The sequence below is a fragment of the Rhinichthys klamathensis genome, unplaced genomic scaffold (assembly GCF_029890125.1).
Source record: "Rhinichthys klamathensis goyatoka isolate OS25496 unplaced genomic scaffold, OSU_Roscu_1.1 h1tg000376l_1, whole genome shotgun sequence".
Classification (NCBI taxonomy): Eukaryota; Metazoa; Chordata; class Actinopteri; order Cypriniformes; family Leuciscidae; genus Rhinichthys; species Rhinichthys klamathensis.
Genome location: NW_026606883.1, coordinates 472,872 through 489,812, shown reverse-complemented (window position 1 = coordinate 489,812; position 16,941 = coordinate 472,872). Strand labels below are relative to the sequence as shown.

The 16,941-nt window shown below is 38.8% G+C and overlaps 1 protein-coding gene across 15 annotated transcripts in view; it reads left to right on the top strand.

Annotated features, from left to right (window-relative positions):
- Window positions 1-10,577: 10,577 nt before the first annotated feature.
- camk2g1 (calcium/calmodulin-dependent protein kinase (CaM kinase) II gamma 1) overlaps window positions 10,578-16,941 on the top strand; it is a 112,317-nt gene continuing 105,953 nt past the window's right edge. For 8 of the 15 annotated variants that reach the window (XM_056233713.1, XM_056233710.1, XM_056233707.1 and 5 more), the window contains exons 1-2: window positions 10,580-10,779; window positions 12,370-12,464. In XM_056233713.1, the coding sequence (XP_056089688.1) occupies window positions 10,715-10,779; window positions 12,370-12,464 (160 nt within the window). In that variant the 5' untranslated portion in view covers window positions 10,580-10,714. Of the gene's footprint in view, window positions 10,780-12,369; window positions 12,465-16,941 lie in introns of all 15 variants that reach the window. The other 7 variants (XM_056233703.1, XM_056233699.1, XM_056233701.1 and 4 more) reach the window with 2 other exon arrangements.

Genomic DNA, 16,941 nt, shown 5'->3' with positions numbered 1-16,941 from the left:
ACCAAGTCAGGATTTATGGGCCTTCGTCGTTGATTCATCCCTCCACCTCTTTGGTTTCCTCGGGCTCCGCCTTCCCTCCGGCTCCACCTCCGTCCTCGATCACACCGCCTCCGCCTCAGTCCTCCGGCACCCCGGCTTCACCTTGGCTGCTCGTCCTCATGCCTCCGCCTTGGTCTCCAGGACCTTCAGCGTCGCCCGGTCTCATCGGCTCTTTGGCTCCGCCTGGGTCTCCACCCCCATCAGCTCCGCCTCAGTCACTCGTCCCCCTGGTTCCACCTGTCAAGGCTCCACCATGGCTCCTCCCGCCCTCGCCTCTGCCGTGGGCTTACGTCCTGGTATTCCGCCCTGGCTCCTCCTACCTCTAGCTCCTCCCTGGCTCTTCTTGTCTGCTCCGCCCTGGTTCCATGGTTCCTGGCTCAACCTAAGCCCCCTCCCGCACTCCTCTAGTTGGACTCTTTATTTTTAGGGATGTTAAAGGTTCTCTAAGCGATGTCGGGTGACGTCACTTCTTGTTGACGTTTAAAGTATTGTCAAACAAAACGGAGGCTAGCTAGACCCTCCCTCCTCCTCATCCGCGCACTAACCCCCCAAACCCCGCCCCCGAGTCCTTCTTGTCGGTGATTGGCTGGAACTGTTTGTCATGTTTCGGGGAGCGGGTCGCCGCAGTTTGTTTTTTTTGCCGTTTGTGGAGCCTGGGCTGTCTACAGAGATCGCGTTTCTTTACAGTGTGTTCAGGGGACAGGCAGCCAGCGGATAGTGAGGAGATGTTTGCTGTATGTGACAAAAAATTTAAAAGCATTTAAAAGACAACTGAAAACTCATCTCTTCCGTGAGCACTTAACTTAAAGTGAACTTAAACTTAAAAAAAAAAAAAAAAAAAAAAAAAACTTTAAATCCTCACTTGTCTGGTTTATGCTACTCTGAGCAATGTTTGAACTTTGTATTTTGAGCACTTCTTGGGTTGCTATTGTCTCTTCACGATGACTCGTTTGGTTAGTCCTCAGATGTAAGTCGCTTTGGATAAAAGCGTCTGCTAAATGACTAAATGTAAATGTAAAATGTAAATGTAAAAAATGTTTTGGCCTAAAAAACGTGTGACATGGCTTAGAGCACCTTTAAGTGCAAGGATGCGCCTTCTTGATGAGGGGGATGTGTAATGCGTTACCTGTGTTTGTTTCTGTTTTGGGTGGGTTTTAGTTCAGTTTTGTGTTTCAGTTAGTTTCAATGGTTTTTCATTGATTTGATTATCATGTGCACCTTTCATTCATTTCCTTGATTGGTTTGTTTGTATTTAAGCTCTGTGTTTTCAGTTCATTGTCTGTTCTCATCGGGTCATCCCGGTTGTTCTGTTCCTGGTTTATATTGTGTTGAGTATTTGTCAATAAAATCTAAACTGCTCCAAATAGATCCGTTCTTCTCGTATTTATTTGCAACCGAAGCTGACAATTGTTTACTTATGTCTATTTTTATTACCACAAAAAAATTAAATGATCAGATTACTCGATTAGTCATCAAAATATTCGACCGATTGCTCGATCACCAAAATAATCATTAGTGACATCCCTAAAATAGTTAAAACATTTTAAAATGCAAATGCATTGTTTTGCCTTTTGTAACTTCCAGTCGAATAAAAGAACATTTTCAGTCATATTTTGTCATCTTGTATATATACACTCACCGGCCACTTTATTAGGTACCCCATGCTAGTAACGGGTTGGCCCCCCTTTTGCCTTCAGAACTGCCTCAATTCTTCGTGGCATAGATTCAACAAGGTGCTGGAAGCATTCCTCAGGGAGTTTGGTCCATATTGACATGATGGCATCACAGTTGCCGCAGATTTGTCGGCTGCACATCCATGATGCGAATCTCCCGTTCCACCACATCCCAAAGATGCTCTATTGGGTTGAGATCTGGTGACTGTGGAGGCCATTTTAGTACAGTGAACTCATTGTCATGTTCAAGAAACCAATTTGAAATGATTAGAGCTTTGTGACATGTAGACGGTGGGCCGAGGCCCCGTATCTGCTTTACTTTTCGAAATGAATGATCCCCATGGAGGGAGAACCTGAATTTGTAAAGTTGGGACGGTTGTTTTATCCTCAACGATATGAAAAGTGTTGCCACTCCCATTTGTTGCACATTTTCCCCCGAAATCATAATGCACGACCGTAAATATGCAGGCAAACGCGGTTGCCTACTATATCAGTCGAGCCAATAGCGTGGCAAGATACTGACATAGGATTATTATTAACCAATCAGATGTAGCTTATTTAGAACAGTTGTTACGCGGATGATTCAGCTGTCAGACACGAACAGCATCTGCGGCGGCAGCACAGTGACAATCGCCAAGGACATTGTTTTTGTGATTGTAAGTATTCATTTAATTAGAATATGATATCTATGACAAATGTTTGTTTTGTACACTGTGTTGTTCAAACGTATGTAAGCGTCTCGTTAGTGTCGTTTTAAGTAGGGTAGTTTCAGCTGGCTAACTGACATAGTAGCTAGCATGTCTAACGTTAGGTCACAGCTCTGAACCAAAACTACAACATTACTAGTAGATTAATGCATCCTTCATTTTAATTCCAAAATCTAAACCAAGCTAATCTCCTGCATACGATCTCTTGCGATCGTATGCATGAGATTAGCTTGGTTTAGATTTTGGAATTAAAATGGATGTAAGCGTCTCGTTAGTGTCTTTTTAAGTAGGGTAGTTTCAGCTGGCTAACTAGCAGTAGCTAGCATCATGCGATTACATATTTGATTTGGTGTAAAGTTTTTAAGTACTTAATTCTAACGGTAACACTTCGTCCAACTCACATAGGCTACAGCTCCACTGTATGTCCCCGGATAATTACCTCAGACTGTTTTGCAAACGTTCGCCAAAAACTCAAGGTAAACATGAACCTCTTGATATATAAAACATATTTAATTATCAGTTATATCTGACATAACATTAAAGGGTCAGCAAGCAGCCAATATTATAACCAGAGAGCTAAGAGCTCAAGAAGAACGGCATGTAATAGAAATAAGATTAGACTATCAAAGAACATATGCTATCAAACAGAGCAGAGTTATAATGTACATAAACATCGTACAGATTTACTTCTGACTCTGTTCTCTCATTTTTTTGTGTGGTCAGGTACCGGGTATAATCTCGATAGCAGGTGAAGTGATACCGTGCTTCACTAGCCACCAAGTCCCTGCCTTGGATATGGAGAAGGAGAGACTCATCCCTTCTCCCTTCAGCGGCGAGAAGCAATTTCCCGGCATGGAGTGTTTCACACTGTGTTAGTTTTTCTTTTACCCTTTTCCTGGTGTGTTTCTGAACCTTGTACTTCTCATGTTTGCAAATAATGCATTGTACTGGAAGGAGGTGTGGGGCTTGCTTGGATGTGTAGAGATCACGGGCATTAGACCTCAGAGCCCGTGTTTTTACTGGAGTTGCCTCACCATCCTCTGCCTCTACCACTAAAAAAAGTGTAAAACAATAGATTGAGGTTCTGCACCCTTCCCCACATCACTGAATTAAGAAATGGTTTGAAACTTTAGGCAGGGGAAAACTCATCCTTCATATATTGGTTTCACCTGTTCCCTTAACATGGTTAATAAACCAGTTTCACAGCGTTCAGGTGTCTGGCCTTGTTGATGTTAATAATGCCATAATTGGAAGGGTACATTTTTGCAGGATGTTTTTATTATATACAGTGTATTAACAATAATATATTTATATTATTTGTACTATTATACTGTTACTGCTATTACACTGCACATAACTGTATGTGTTTGATCGTACTGGAAATCCATATCTATTACACTCTTATAAGGCTACTGCTAATACATTGCACATTTATATTTAATTAATATTACTGTAAAACATACTACTTTCTTAAATGTATACTACTGTACCGAATGTCTTATACTGCGCCACCTATCTATACAATATAATACTGCACTGTAATATACTGCGCCACCTGTCTATACAATATAATACTGCACTGTATGTCTTTTACTGCACCTCCTGTCTGTACAATATAATACCAACCTTCATTTGCAGTTTCTTCAACTAATACTGCCTTCTCTCTTCTCCTTTGTGCTCGTTCTATCTTCGTGATATTTGTGAAATGGCTGTAGCACTCCCTGTGGTAGCCAATGTTAGCTGGTTTGACTAACTGGTTTGTAGGTTCCTGGCTTTGTAATTTGTATGCCTGTACTGCCTCTTCTGCTATAATACTTTCTCTGCATTCAAGGTCTTTCCACAGAAACACAGATTTAATAAATTTCTCCCAACTTATGTCTGTGAAGGGAATGGTGGGTCTATTTCCCTCACATATATGCATGCAGCACTTCATGTTTTTGCGATTTCATCCATAGTAAAAATGTGCGGGAAAAAGAGAAATGTGCGTTTTTATCATAGACATAATCAATACATAGACGCCCAATTGCCCGCTGGAGCGTACGTCAACGGTGCGGCCATATTGCGGAGGGCAACTTTCCCATAGATTTCATACCGGGAATTGAGAAAAATGTGTTTCGTGTGCTGCTTGGGGCTGTACAAATCGCCACACAATTGAAAACAGGTCTCGAGCAATTACTTTTCACAAGCAAGACTGAAAATTTGTTTCTGGTTGTATTTGGCCATTATATAATTAGAAATTTCAAAATACTACTGTTATTGTGTCACGAAATGTAGTTTTAATAGTTTTTCAGTCGACAATGTAGTTGTCTAAAGCTCAAATCTATGGTTTATTCGCAAAGATAGAGCCTATTTAAAATTTTTATCTGACGTTTTTGGAGTGAGAGATCCGGGCGCTCATGTACCCCACCTGGAACAGCCTTACCTCGGCTATAGTGCTTCTGACGTTTGCCGCTGGCTCTGATGTCTAGTGGTTAAACATGATATATAATTCGACTTGTGTATATCTAACAGGTAATCTTTGGTCTCATTAATCTATAATTTGTTCCTTGGCAAATCGTTTTGGCTGAGGGCAAAGTAAAGTTTCATAACTTTATATTTAGGCTATTTTAACGTTGTATCCTGCTGTAGATGTCTATGGTTTTCATGATGTTGTGTTTCCAAGCAATACCATGGATTAAATGTGTGAAATCAGAACGGTATATTTATTAAAGATTACAACGAAATGACAGGACATCGTATGACAAAAGATGGTTATATAAAATAAAAACAGTGACAATGCATAACGTTACCTCTACATTCACATTTTGTGTCAAACTGAATACGTAGCATAAGTGGGCAAAATTAGTTAACAAGTTCAATCTTTCCTGGGCTAAAATCACTTCTCGAAAAGATGTGCACAGAGCATAGACTGTAGGTCAGACAGCAACTTCATATCAGCGCGCCCGTGTGTTGACAAACGCGTCACCAACACCGACACTTTCCCACGCACGCTATTGGATGAAGGCAACAAATACGTCACGCATGTCGGACCCAACACGTAGCCGCCTGCTCTATTCGCCGGGAAAATAACCTGGACAAAGTTACCGATATTATAGTAATGTGCAAAGTATGTGAGTGGCAACAATTTTTATTTGCTTTGTTGAAAAGTGTAGTGGTTATATATAAAAAACTGGGTTATCCATCCCCAGAGATCGTCTGAAAACACGAAATCCCCCCTCGGCCCACCGTCTAATGGTGGAAGTAGCCATCAGAGGATGGGTACATGGTGGCCATAAAGGGATGGACATGGTCAGAAACAATGCTCAGGTAGGCCGTGGCATTTAAACGATGCCCAATTGGCACTAAGGGGCCTAAAGTGTGCCAGGAAAACATCCCCCACACCATTACACCACCACCACCAGCCTGCACAGTGGTAACAAGGCATGATGGTTCCATGTTCTCATTCTGTTTACGCCAAATTCTGACTCTAACATCTGAATGTCTCAACAGAAATCGAGACTCATCAGACCAGGCAACATTTTTCCAGTCTTCAACTGTTCAATTTTGGTGAGCTCTTGCAAATTGTAGCCTCTTTTTCCTATTTGTAGTGGAGATGAGTGGTACCCGGTGGAGTCTTCTGCTGTTGTAGCCCATCCGCCTCAAGGTTGTGCGTGTTGTGGCTTCACAAATGCTTTGCTGCATACCTCGGTTGTAACGAGTGGTTATTTCAGTCACTGTTGCCCTTCTATCAGCTCGAACCAGTCTGGCCATTCTCCTCTGACCTCTGGCATCAACAAGGCATTTCCGCCCACAGAACTGCCGCTCACTGGATGTTTTTTCTTTTTCGGACCATTCTCTGTAAACCCTAGAGATGGTTGTGCGTGAAAATCCCAGTAGATTAGCAGTTTCTGAAATACTCAGACCAGCCCTTCTGGCACCAACAATCATGCCACGTTCAAAGTCACTCAAATCACCTTTCTTCCCCATACTGATGCTCGGTTTGAACTGCAGGAGATTGTCTTGACCATGTCTACATGCCTAAATGCACTGAGTTGCCGCCATGTGATTGGCTGCTTAGAAATTAAGTGTTAACGAGCAGTTGGACAGGTGTACCTAATAAAGTGGCCGGTGAGTGTATATATACATACAGTATACGTGTAGTCGATAGTAACTGATACAAGATCAGTAACAACCGTAACAACAGTTGTGACTTGTGATACACTGAGCATATGATAATGGACAGCACTCCATGCTAAATGTGATAATGTGCTGCACTTGTGAGCGTACAGTACTGTAGGTGCAAGAAGTGACAGGGATTCTGCAGGGACCGTGTGGAGACTCCAGTGTCTTCACCAATGACAGGTCAGAAAATTAGAGCCAGTGACATTAACAGCTGAGAAAAGCTCATTCTCCTGTTGTTTCCACCTGTTAACATCTCTTTCTCTCTTACTGTCACTTTCAATCTCTTTTACACTCTGTTTCCCTCTCACTCACTCTAGCCCTCTCGCTGAAAACATGTAGTCACATACCAAGTATCCTTGACATTTAACTTAAGACACAACATCTGCCAACATGTTTGCAACACTAACTGATGCAGTGTTTAAATATTTAGGCCTGAGTGACTGGTCTTTAAAATGATCCAAATGATCTTTATTCATATGTGAAGTAAGATGTAGTGTAGTGTAGATGGACTGTGCATTCTCAATTGTATATTTTTCATCTTAGACCACATTGGAACTGGAGTATTGTGAAGATTTAAAGAAACATTCTGAAATAAAATTAAGTGGCGTACGAAATTATTAAAAAAATTAAAAAATGTAAATAAAATTGTTATTGTTAATATAAATTGTTAATAATAAATAGTTTATTTAATTCATGTTTAAAATGTAGTTAAACATAAGAAATAAAATACAGCAAAAATGAAGAATTCAGGATTTCAAGAAGTTTGAAAAATTATGAAGTGGTTTCTGACTTTTATAAACAAAAAATGTAAATAAATAAATTATTTTTCCAATTGAAAACAAATAAAAGTATTTAAAATCGATTATTTAATTACATTTTAATTAAATTTGACATTTAAATTAAATAAAGTAGGGATATATATAACAATCAACTTGAAAAATTCAAATGAATTTCAGAAATCTTAAATGTTTCTTACTAATTTTGTCATAATATGATATATATAAAGTCTCTGACTTTGAGATTAAATTGTTTTTATAATTCAAAAATAAACAATGAAAATAAATATTTTTTTCAATTGAAAAATAAATATACTTAAATTGTTTTTTCAATTCATGTTTAAAATGTATAATATAATAAATAAAATACAGCAAAACCCATGAATTCGTTTTTTAAAAGCATTTATAGACATAGATGTGATGACATTTGATGCCTGATTTTATAAACTGACTCACAAGTAAATCATTCAACCCATACATTGGAATTGTTGAATGTTTCATAGAGCCATCGCTCACTGTTTATCCTTTGCAGTTTATGAATTCATATGGAGCGAATAGCATGTGCTTTTCCTCAGTTTGCCCATGTGTTTAGACCTCTCTCCGTTGCACGGACAAGAGCTAAACTCTGTACACCTAATTTCAGCCTGGTGAAAATAAGCCCATTGATCTCTATTGACTGATGACTAATTTATGTGCCTCCATCCAGAGTGTTATGTCTTGCAGCATGAGTTGCAATGTCCGGAGTTTACTTCATTTGGCTGCCATAAAGCCTTTGCAGAAAGTCAACTGCATGCAGTGGTTTCAGACCAACATCAGAACTGCAAACACTGTTGTCGTCATGAAAGCAGAGTTTGGTGATTTCCTTAATAAATCATCTATAAAATGGAATAATGTGGGTGCTGGAAGAAGGTTAAATCTTGATCTCGTTTGCATGTGATGTTGAGTTCTGCCTCTGATATCATTGGCTGAGTGATGTCATGTGCATACCTGCACATATTCTACAAATGTGTTATGATATTAAATAATCAAATGATGTGCATGTTTTGCATGTTCAGGTCAAGCTTGCATTGGTTGGATATTTTCTGCGTGTGATATCTGTGCAGTTATGCATATATTCTGATAAGGCAAGCAAGTACTGTAAGGTGGAAGAGATGGACCACTTACAGTTCAGTTCAGTTTTGAAACAAAATACATTTTGTGTGTGATTTGAAGTAAAATCGATGAAAGCATTGTTGTCAGAATTAATTGTTAATTTGAAATATATTGAAATTAAACCCTAACCACAGTTCTGGTATTCCTGTTCCCTTTTGAATGAACTGGAGGCATTTTCATGGACCAGAACGGATTTATGTTTATGACTGAGGGACTAATGGATGAAAGTGCTGAATATTTCAGATGAACATTAAAACGGCATCAATTATGAATGGCTTGTATTTAGTGATTACACAGGCCAATAATTGTGAGCTAAGGAACATCAACAATAGACTATAACTCATAGATGCCCACAACAGCATTTCTGATCAGTTTTTGGAAAATAAGCTTCATTTAGTAGGCTGTAACTATAAACTACTATAAACTGACATGGGCTCAATGATGTAAAGTGACTTCATCATTGTGGAAATCAATCATAAGAACGGATCTTCGGCATGCCAAACCCAAAATGTAAAGTGTAAAATTTTGAATCATACCCGGCAAAAGAATGTTTAAGAATAAGATTTAGTGTTGGGGATTCAAATATATGTCAAATATGCAAGTTATAGAGATTGAAACGGAAACCGTTGAACATTTGTTTTTTCAGTGTAATTTAAATGCATTCTGGAATAATGCATTTAGCTGGATGCAACAAAAAATAAGACTGATACTGTCATGGGAAATTGTTAAATTCGGTTTGTTAATTAAGGATAAAAAGGTATCTTATGTAGTAATAATTAATCTGTTGCTTTTACTGAAATTTTACATACACAAATGTACATTTTTCAAAATTCTTCCACGATTAATGTTTTTAAAAGAGGAATTTCTAATATATTTGGAGACACTGAGAGGGATGAAAAGTACCAAAGCAATGTATTTGTACTCTTTATTGGAAGACTTTGGTTTTATAATATTACATTTTTTTTAAACTCCTACTCCCCTACTTTTCTTTTCTTTCTTTTTTTCTTTCTTTTTTTGTCTTGTGATGTAGCCTATTGGTCCTCTCTCATTTGTTTTTATTATGAAACTCGTTGCCTGACACTTTAAACGGAGTCCATCTTTGCAATCTGGCACGAGAGTGAGAGAGCACACTGTCCCTTGAGTGAAGGAATAGAAGCACTTACAAGGTGAGATAACCTAACAAGCAAAGTCTTTTTGAAAGTGCAATGGGATTTATAGGAGCTTTATGGCCAGACGAGACGATGAAGTAAAGTATTCTGATATTTGAATGGGAGCAAAAGCAATGTAATCTGCGATGAACAATTGTTTGTAAAATGAACTTTGTAAAATATAATTAAATGGGGTTCATTTGAGTTTTCAAGCTTAATCAGTGTCCTGTGGTCTGATACTATTATTCATCTAAAACTATTTTGCACAAAATCTTTCTGATTATTCTATAATTACTAAATATGCTTTTATGACTTCATATTCATTAAGAGACAATTGAAAGTGGCAAAAGGACCAGTTAGTAAAGGCAAAGGGTTTGTTAAAATAATGACATTTTTTAAAAATAAATTGTCACCAGCAGCTACAAATTCTTATGCATAAGTTAATGTTGAATAAAACAAGTTTATGGACATGACAGCCCACTAACCTTTGCTTATTTTTATGTTATCCAGAGGACACTCATCACTTTAAAAACAAATTAAAGCTGGAACTGTAAAACGTTTCCGGACTATTCATAAAAAATTAACACAAAGTACATAACTTCAAAAAACGTCAGAGAGAGAGAGAGAGAGAGAGAGAGAGAGAGAGAGAGAGAGAGAGAGAGAGGGACACTTGAAAGGATGAAATACCAATGTTGTTTTATTATAGCTACTCTATAATATTTTTTTTATTATACTGTGGCACCCTTTTTATTGTACTATCTATACAATTTATTCAATGAAATGTTTTCGTTGCCATTACTCTCGCCATGCCATATATGTATAAATGAAAAGGAACTGACTGACTGTCACCCTACCCGTGACTTTGCTGATTGCATGGAAGTCTCGCGTTGTCTCGCGTTATGTTCTCTCCACCCCCACCACCATCAGCCCCTCCCCTCCACTCTTTCCGTCGTCTGTATCTCCCTTCTTTCTCTCTCTGGAACACATGAGATTCTCCTCCCGAAACCTGAACCGCAGCAGCAGAGGCATCGACCCCCCTCCCCACACGCACACACAACATGGCTACAATCGTAACCTCGACCAGGTTTACGGACGAGTATCAGCTTTACGAAGAGCTGGGAAAGTAAGTGCGCGCAACATTGTAGCAGTGTGACGTCATCGGCGCAAGTTACTCTTGTTTGTTTCGTTCCATTCTTTTCTTTGGATGTTGACAGCAGGGGAAATGACTTGCTAAGAGACTCGTAAACCTATCTGAAAGCCACGCACAGGGGGCTTGATCGGATCAAGACAGCACTACGGTACAGCACTCGGTTCTGGACTTGATCCGATCAAGCCCCCTGTGCGGATCTAAGCTTTAGGCGTTTTAAATGTCAGGTTTGAAGGGCTGTAGTGGTTTTGAGTAATGTATATGTAAGCGTAGAATGTTGAATATAGCATGCACTGTGTTTTGTGTTCACGCCTTGTTTTATTTTAAGGGCTTGCTGATGGGCAGGAAGGTTTCCTCGTCACTTTGGGTATTTGGCTGCCACTTTTCGTGGCATTAACATTGTGGATTGTGTTATGCTTGTAAACAGAGGTTTAATAATTTTCTTCTGCAGCTGCTTAAAATTATTGCAGAGAAGTGCACTATGTAGCGCACTAAAGAATATGTAGCCGTATACACTTGATATTACAATAAAATATTGAATGTGTGGCCACACACTGTTAATCACACTTAAATATCTTAGGAGGGGAGCGATAAAGAGGGATTATAAAATCAATAAATGAGCAGTGACGCCTTTCTGAGAATTCAATCTCACTTTTGGAAAGAGCATTACAGCCTTCTAACATGCAGATGCGAAGTGCTCTTCACGCCGCCCGTTTTTCCAGAGGCAAATGTCATAATTGTAGTAGATCGTGTTATGTTAAGGAATTTTTTTTTCAGACATGAGCCAATTTGCTAATTCACACTTCTTCTTTTTTTCATACGTATCGTTATGTCCGAATGACTCGTGTCGAATCTTTTCAATGAATCGGTCGAACCGGTTCACAAAATTGGTCTGAATGATTCGTTCACTAATCAGAGTGAATCGGTCCGAGCAACACTCGAGTCACTATAATGATTTTTAATATAATTAATTTCACGTAAATGTAAATCATATTTAGATTGTAAATATAAACGCATTACAATAAATTTATAACAGGGAAAGTTCACCCCAAAATTTAAATTCTGTCATCATTTACTCACCCCTCAAGTTGTTCCAAACCTGTATAAATGTCTTCGTTCTGCTGAACACAAAGGAAGATATTTTGAAGAATATGGGTAACCAAACAGTTGTGGCCTCCATTGACATCCATTGTGTGGAAAAACATTATGCGAGTCCATGGTGCCCCGCAACTGTTTGGTTACAAACATCCTTCAAAATATCTTTCTTTGTGTTCAGCAGAACAAAGACATTTATACAGGTTTGGAACAACTTGAGAGCGGGTAAATTGCAAGTAAACTATCCCTTTAATAAACAGCAATATGTTTAACATAAAACATAAAATACGCCACGCCAGGATCTATGCTGAAACCGGTTCAATAAAATGAAGTATCGGACTTCTCATCAATAAATTATAATGGAACTGCTGTTACGTCATCTGTGACTGACAGCTCTTCCTCGTTTGCAAGAGTCAGGTGCATCTTTTACTTTCAAGGGAAATCAAACTCTGTTCTTCTGTGTATTTGCAGGGGTGCCTTCTCCGTGGTGCGGAGATGTGTGAAAAAATCCACTGGCCAGGAATATGCTGCTAAAATAATTAACACAAAGAAACTGTCAGCAAGAGGTAAGCTTTCGATTCAGCACTCTTCCAGTGTGTACAGTACTATGGGATAAAGGTGCTTTGTGTTTTATTTCGCTCTGCATTCACTGAAGGGAAGAGAAAAGACATCGTCCTCGGAAGTTGTTCAAATCAAAATGGGAGTTTTGTGGCTTTTATTCCATGTCTGTTTATTTCAGGGCGTCTTTTTGGTTGCGTACTCGTAAAAGTTGACATACAGTAATTAACTTTAATGCAGATATACTCATTTAAGTAATCTGGTAAAACAGACCAGAAATATTGATGAATCATCCTGCATTCACAGGCGTACTATCCAAAAAAATATGTGTGTCTTCTGTTCTGACCAGCACTAGACAAATATAGTAATCATCTGTTATCATTTCACCAATTGTCAGTTCCAAAATCTACTGACAACCTTGTCAGTGGACCGGATACAAGTGTTTTAGTGAATTTTGAGTAAAATAAAAAATGTTGTATATATTTTATTTGTGGTCAATAAATTGTATTATATTTGACTCCATTTAACTGGCAATCAGCCACATTGCTTGGTGAATATCGGTATTGTCTTTTAACAACTTAGTCGACCACTACTTCTGACTGCCAACTGAGTGTTATTACTTATTATAGTATCATTATTTATATATATATATATATATAGCTTTATTTCAGTTTTTAGTAATTTTAGTACTTTAACTTGTTTTTTTTGTTGTCACCAAAGGCAACATTTTTCATTTTCAATTAAGTTTTAAGTTTAGTTTTTTCATGTAATATAAATATTTTAATGTATTTCAGCTTCATTTCAAATGCCAAAAATTGTTTTAGATAACACTGTTGAAATAACAAGCAGTAAATCAAAATTCATGACTGACGTGAACTAAAGGCTGTTGGCTATTCAAAAAAAGGACAAGCTCATTGGTATGCATGTCCTATCCTAACTTCCTGTTTCAATAGGAAATAGTCGAAATAGAAAAGAAAACTGAACTCAATAGCTGTGTGTTGAACCCTGGCCTGCTGGGATGGTCGTAGTCCTTCAGATAGAGCTCAGTGTGCTCATGTTTTTGTAGAGGTAAAGCATGCAGAAGAGTTTGCCTCTGTCCAGCCCTGTTTTTCTCAGAACTTGAAGAGACGCATGAGAATACGTGCTGTGCCCTGCAGCACAAATCTGGCAAATGGTCCCACCTGCAGTTTTGCAATAACTTTTGTGAACCTTTTTGTGCAAGCATGTGTTTATCAGTACCATGTGGTGACACAGAACTTACATGCTTTGTTGTGCAGCTCCTGAAGACGAAAGCTGCTTTTGATTAGAGAGAAAAAAAAGAGATGGCGCTTAAAAGGGAAAAAAAAAAATTCTCTCATTTGAATGTTCAGTTGCTGCCCTGATAAACGGGAAAATGTGCGGTATTATGGGAATGTCAGAAAGGCCTATAAGCTGAGTCATACACAAGAAAGATTCTGAGTCAATTCAGCTGATAGTAAACTTTTTTTTTTTACCGTCGAGTAAAATGATGACTGTGTTAGAGCCAGGGTGAAGCTGTTCTGAGCCATTGATGATGAATCAACATGTTCAGTGATTAGAATTTTGTAATAAAATAAGTACTTTTCTGCTTTAGCTGGTTGAGGTTTGGTCTGCTGCGTTAATTCTAATTGTACCTGCCTCGGCAGGTTGGAGAAGCTTGTTTGTCATAACGGCGGAAGGTTAGTAAGTGAAGTGTCTTGTGCAGTACGTCTTTCTGCCTTCCTCAATTTGCTGATTTGCAGTTTTCCATGAAGCTAATGTGAATTTAAGTGGAGAGCATGGACGGTGAGGGTCTTGTTTATAGCACAGCCATTTTCTTTGTTGAGTGCTCGTCTCTAGCAACCCGGCCAATTAAGACTGGACCGTGCTTCAGCCGTCCGGGTAGCAGAGGAAGAGGGCCGTGACGGCTAATATGGAGATTCTGGAAGATGCCCAGGGAAAGGTGTGGTTCAACTCTATATTCAATTCATCCATGTCTCATTTGAGATGGATGACCAGTTTAATGTTCCCTCAACTTTCGCTGATGTGTGTGCATTTAATTCTAGTTCAATTTGAATAGATTTGTTCGCAAGGGATGAGAATCTAATGATTCAATTTAATGCATTGATTCAGTTTGCACTTAATGAAGTTTGTTCCTTAGTGATTCCATTAATGATTCCTTTTACTTTTGAGGAAGTGCCAGCTAAGTAATTGATCCTTTAAAGCATTTACTACATTTGTTGTTATATATTTATAGACAAAAATTCCAAGTATACAATACTGTTTTTGTGCTCACTGTACTGTGAATGATTTCTAAAGGATGGTGACTGACTGGAGACTGGAATAAATGGCTGCTGAAAATTCTGCTTTGCCACCACAGGAATACATTACATTTTAAAATGTATTCAAATGGTAAATCAGTTATTTAAAATTGTTATAATGTTTTACAATATTAGTGTTTTTATTGTATTTTGGATCAAATACATGCAGCCTTAGTGAGCATAAGATACTTTTTTCACAAGCATTAAAAATCTTCAGACTACACAATATCAGCCTGATTTTCATTCGATCTGCTTGTCGTTGGGTGTCATGGTGATTCGTATACGACAATGGCCGCCAGGACACAAGAATCAATAGTTTTATCTAGTGTGTCATAGTGGATGACAACAGACACAGTGTTTGTGACGCTTCACAATGTCACGACAGAAAGACAAGCACGGCTGAAGGGATACTCCACTTTTTTTGGAAATAGGCTCATTTTACAACTCCCCCAGAGGTAAACTGTTGAGTTTTACCGTTTTTGAATCCATTCAGCCGATCTCCGGTTCTGGCGGTACCACTTTTAGCATAGCTTAGCATACATCATTGAAGTGGACAAGACCATTAGCATTTCTCAAAAAAAAAATGACCAAAGAGTTTCGATATTTTTCCTATTTAAAACTCGACTCTTCTGTAGTTACATCGACTCTTCTAAGACCGACGGAAAATGTAAAGTTGCGATTTTCTAGGCTGATATGGCTAGGAACTATACTCTCATTCCTGCGTAGTAATCAAGAAACTTTACTGCCGTACCATGAGTGCAGCAGGCGCAGGCACTTAGTCCCGGTCACGTTGGAAGTTACCGAGCTGGGGACTATTTTCAGGCGCTGCGTCATATCATTACGCCTGCTGCACTCATGGTACGGCAGTAAAGTTTCTTGATTACTACGCAGGAATGAGAGTATAGTTCCTAGCCATATCAGCCTAGAAAATCGCAACTTTACATTTTCCGTCGGTCTTAGTGCACAATGTAACTACAGAAGAGTCAAGTTTTAAATAGGAAAAATATCGAAACTCTTTGGTCATTTTTTTTTTGAGAAATGCTAATGGTCTTGTCCACTTCAATGATGTATGCTAAAAGTGGTACCGCCAGAACCGGAGATCGGCTGAATGGATTCAAAAACGGTAAAACTCAACAGTTTAACTCTGGGGGAGTTGTAAAATAAGCCTATTTCCAAAAAAAGTGGAGTATCCCTTTAATGTTTTTCCCGGCCCTCCACGACGGGTTCCGTCACATCTGTGATATTGACCAATAGGAGCACAGAAGCTCTTCCGCACAAAGCTTTCAAACATGGCGACACGAAAGAGAGACGATGGTATTGATCACTCTAAACAGATCACTCTAAATTGTAATGTAGACATGCATTTTTTTGTAAAGCTGCTTTGAAACGATATGTATTGTGTACTGTTTTAGCCTAAGAGTTCATCTGTGATTGACTTGTTCTTTAAAAAAAGAACTAACTAAGAGTCAGGATAGAATCGTACAACTCTGCTTGAATGTTTGTTGTTGCATTCAACGGTTTGGACGAAACGATAGAGAGATTGCAAAGCAGTGTTATTTATTTACTGGCAGCCTGTCTGTCCCTCTAATTCGAACTGTTAGCGCACAACTACAGCATTAAGCATCATTTAGTTTACTGTGACACTGAAGGAAATAAGAGAATGCAGACATTTAAAAAAACGCTAACAGAACCAAACATCATGAAAATCATTCAACTCTAGTATTTTTCCAAAAATTAACCTTCTTATTTTTGCACTCTCCTAAAAGATATATTAAAGTTGTGTTGCTGTAATGCTTCACTCATTGGCTGTTTTGACCAAGAGCTTGTTGCAGTAGCTAGGCAACCGCTTTGCTTGGGGTGTATTTGGTTGGTTGCCTCAAACGAGGAGCTCAAGACTTGTGTTGATGGTCTGAGTTGAGGATGAGAACGAATAAGAAGGGACAAAAATCTCTCATAATCCCTTACTGCCTGGTGCCCTGACGCGCACCACACGTCTGCAGAGAAGCAACACGTCAGCCTGACAGGGGCTTAGAGTAGACGAGTCTCACTCCGCACACCTACTGCCCAGATACGCGAGACAACCTGACAGCTTTTCAAAAACTGGGGTTATTTTGGTTCATTTGTTTCTAGTGACCTCGGCACACAGAGACCCTGTGTCATATGCAGG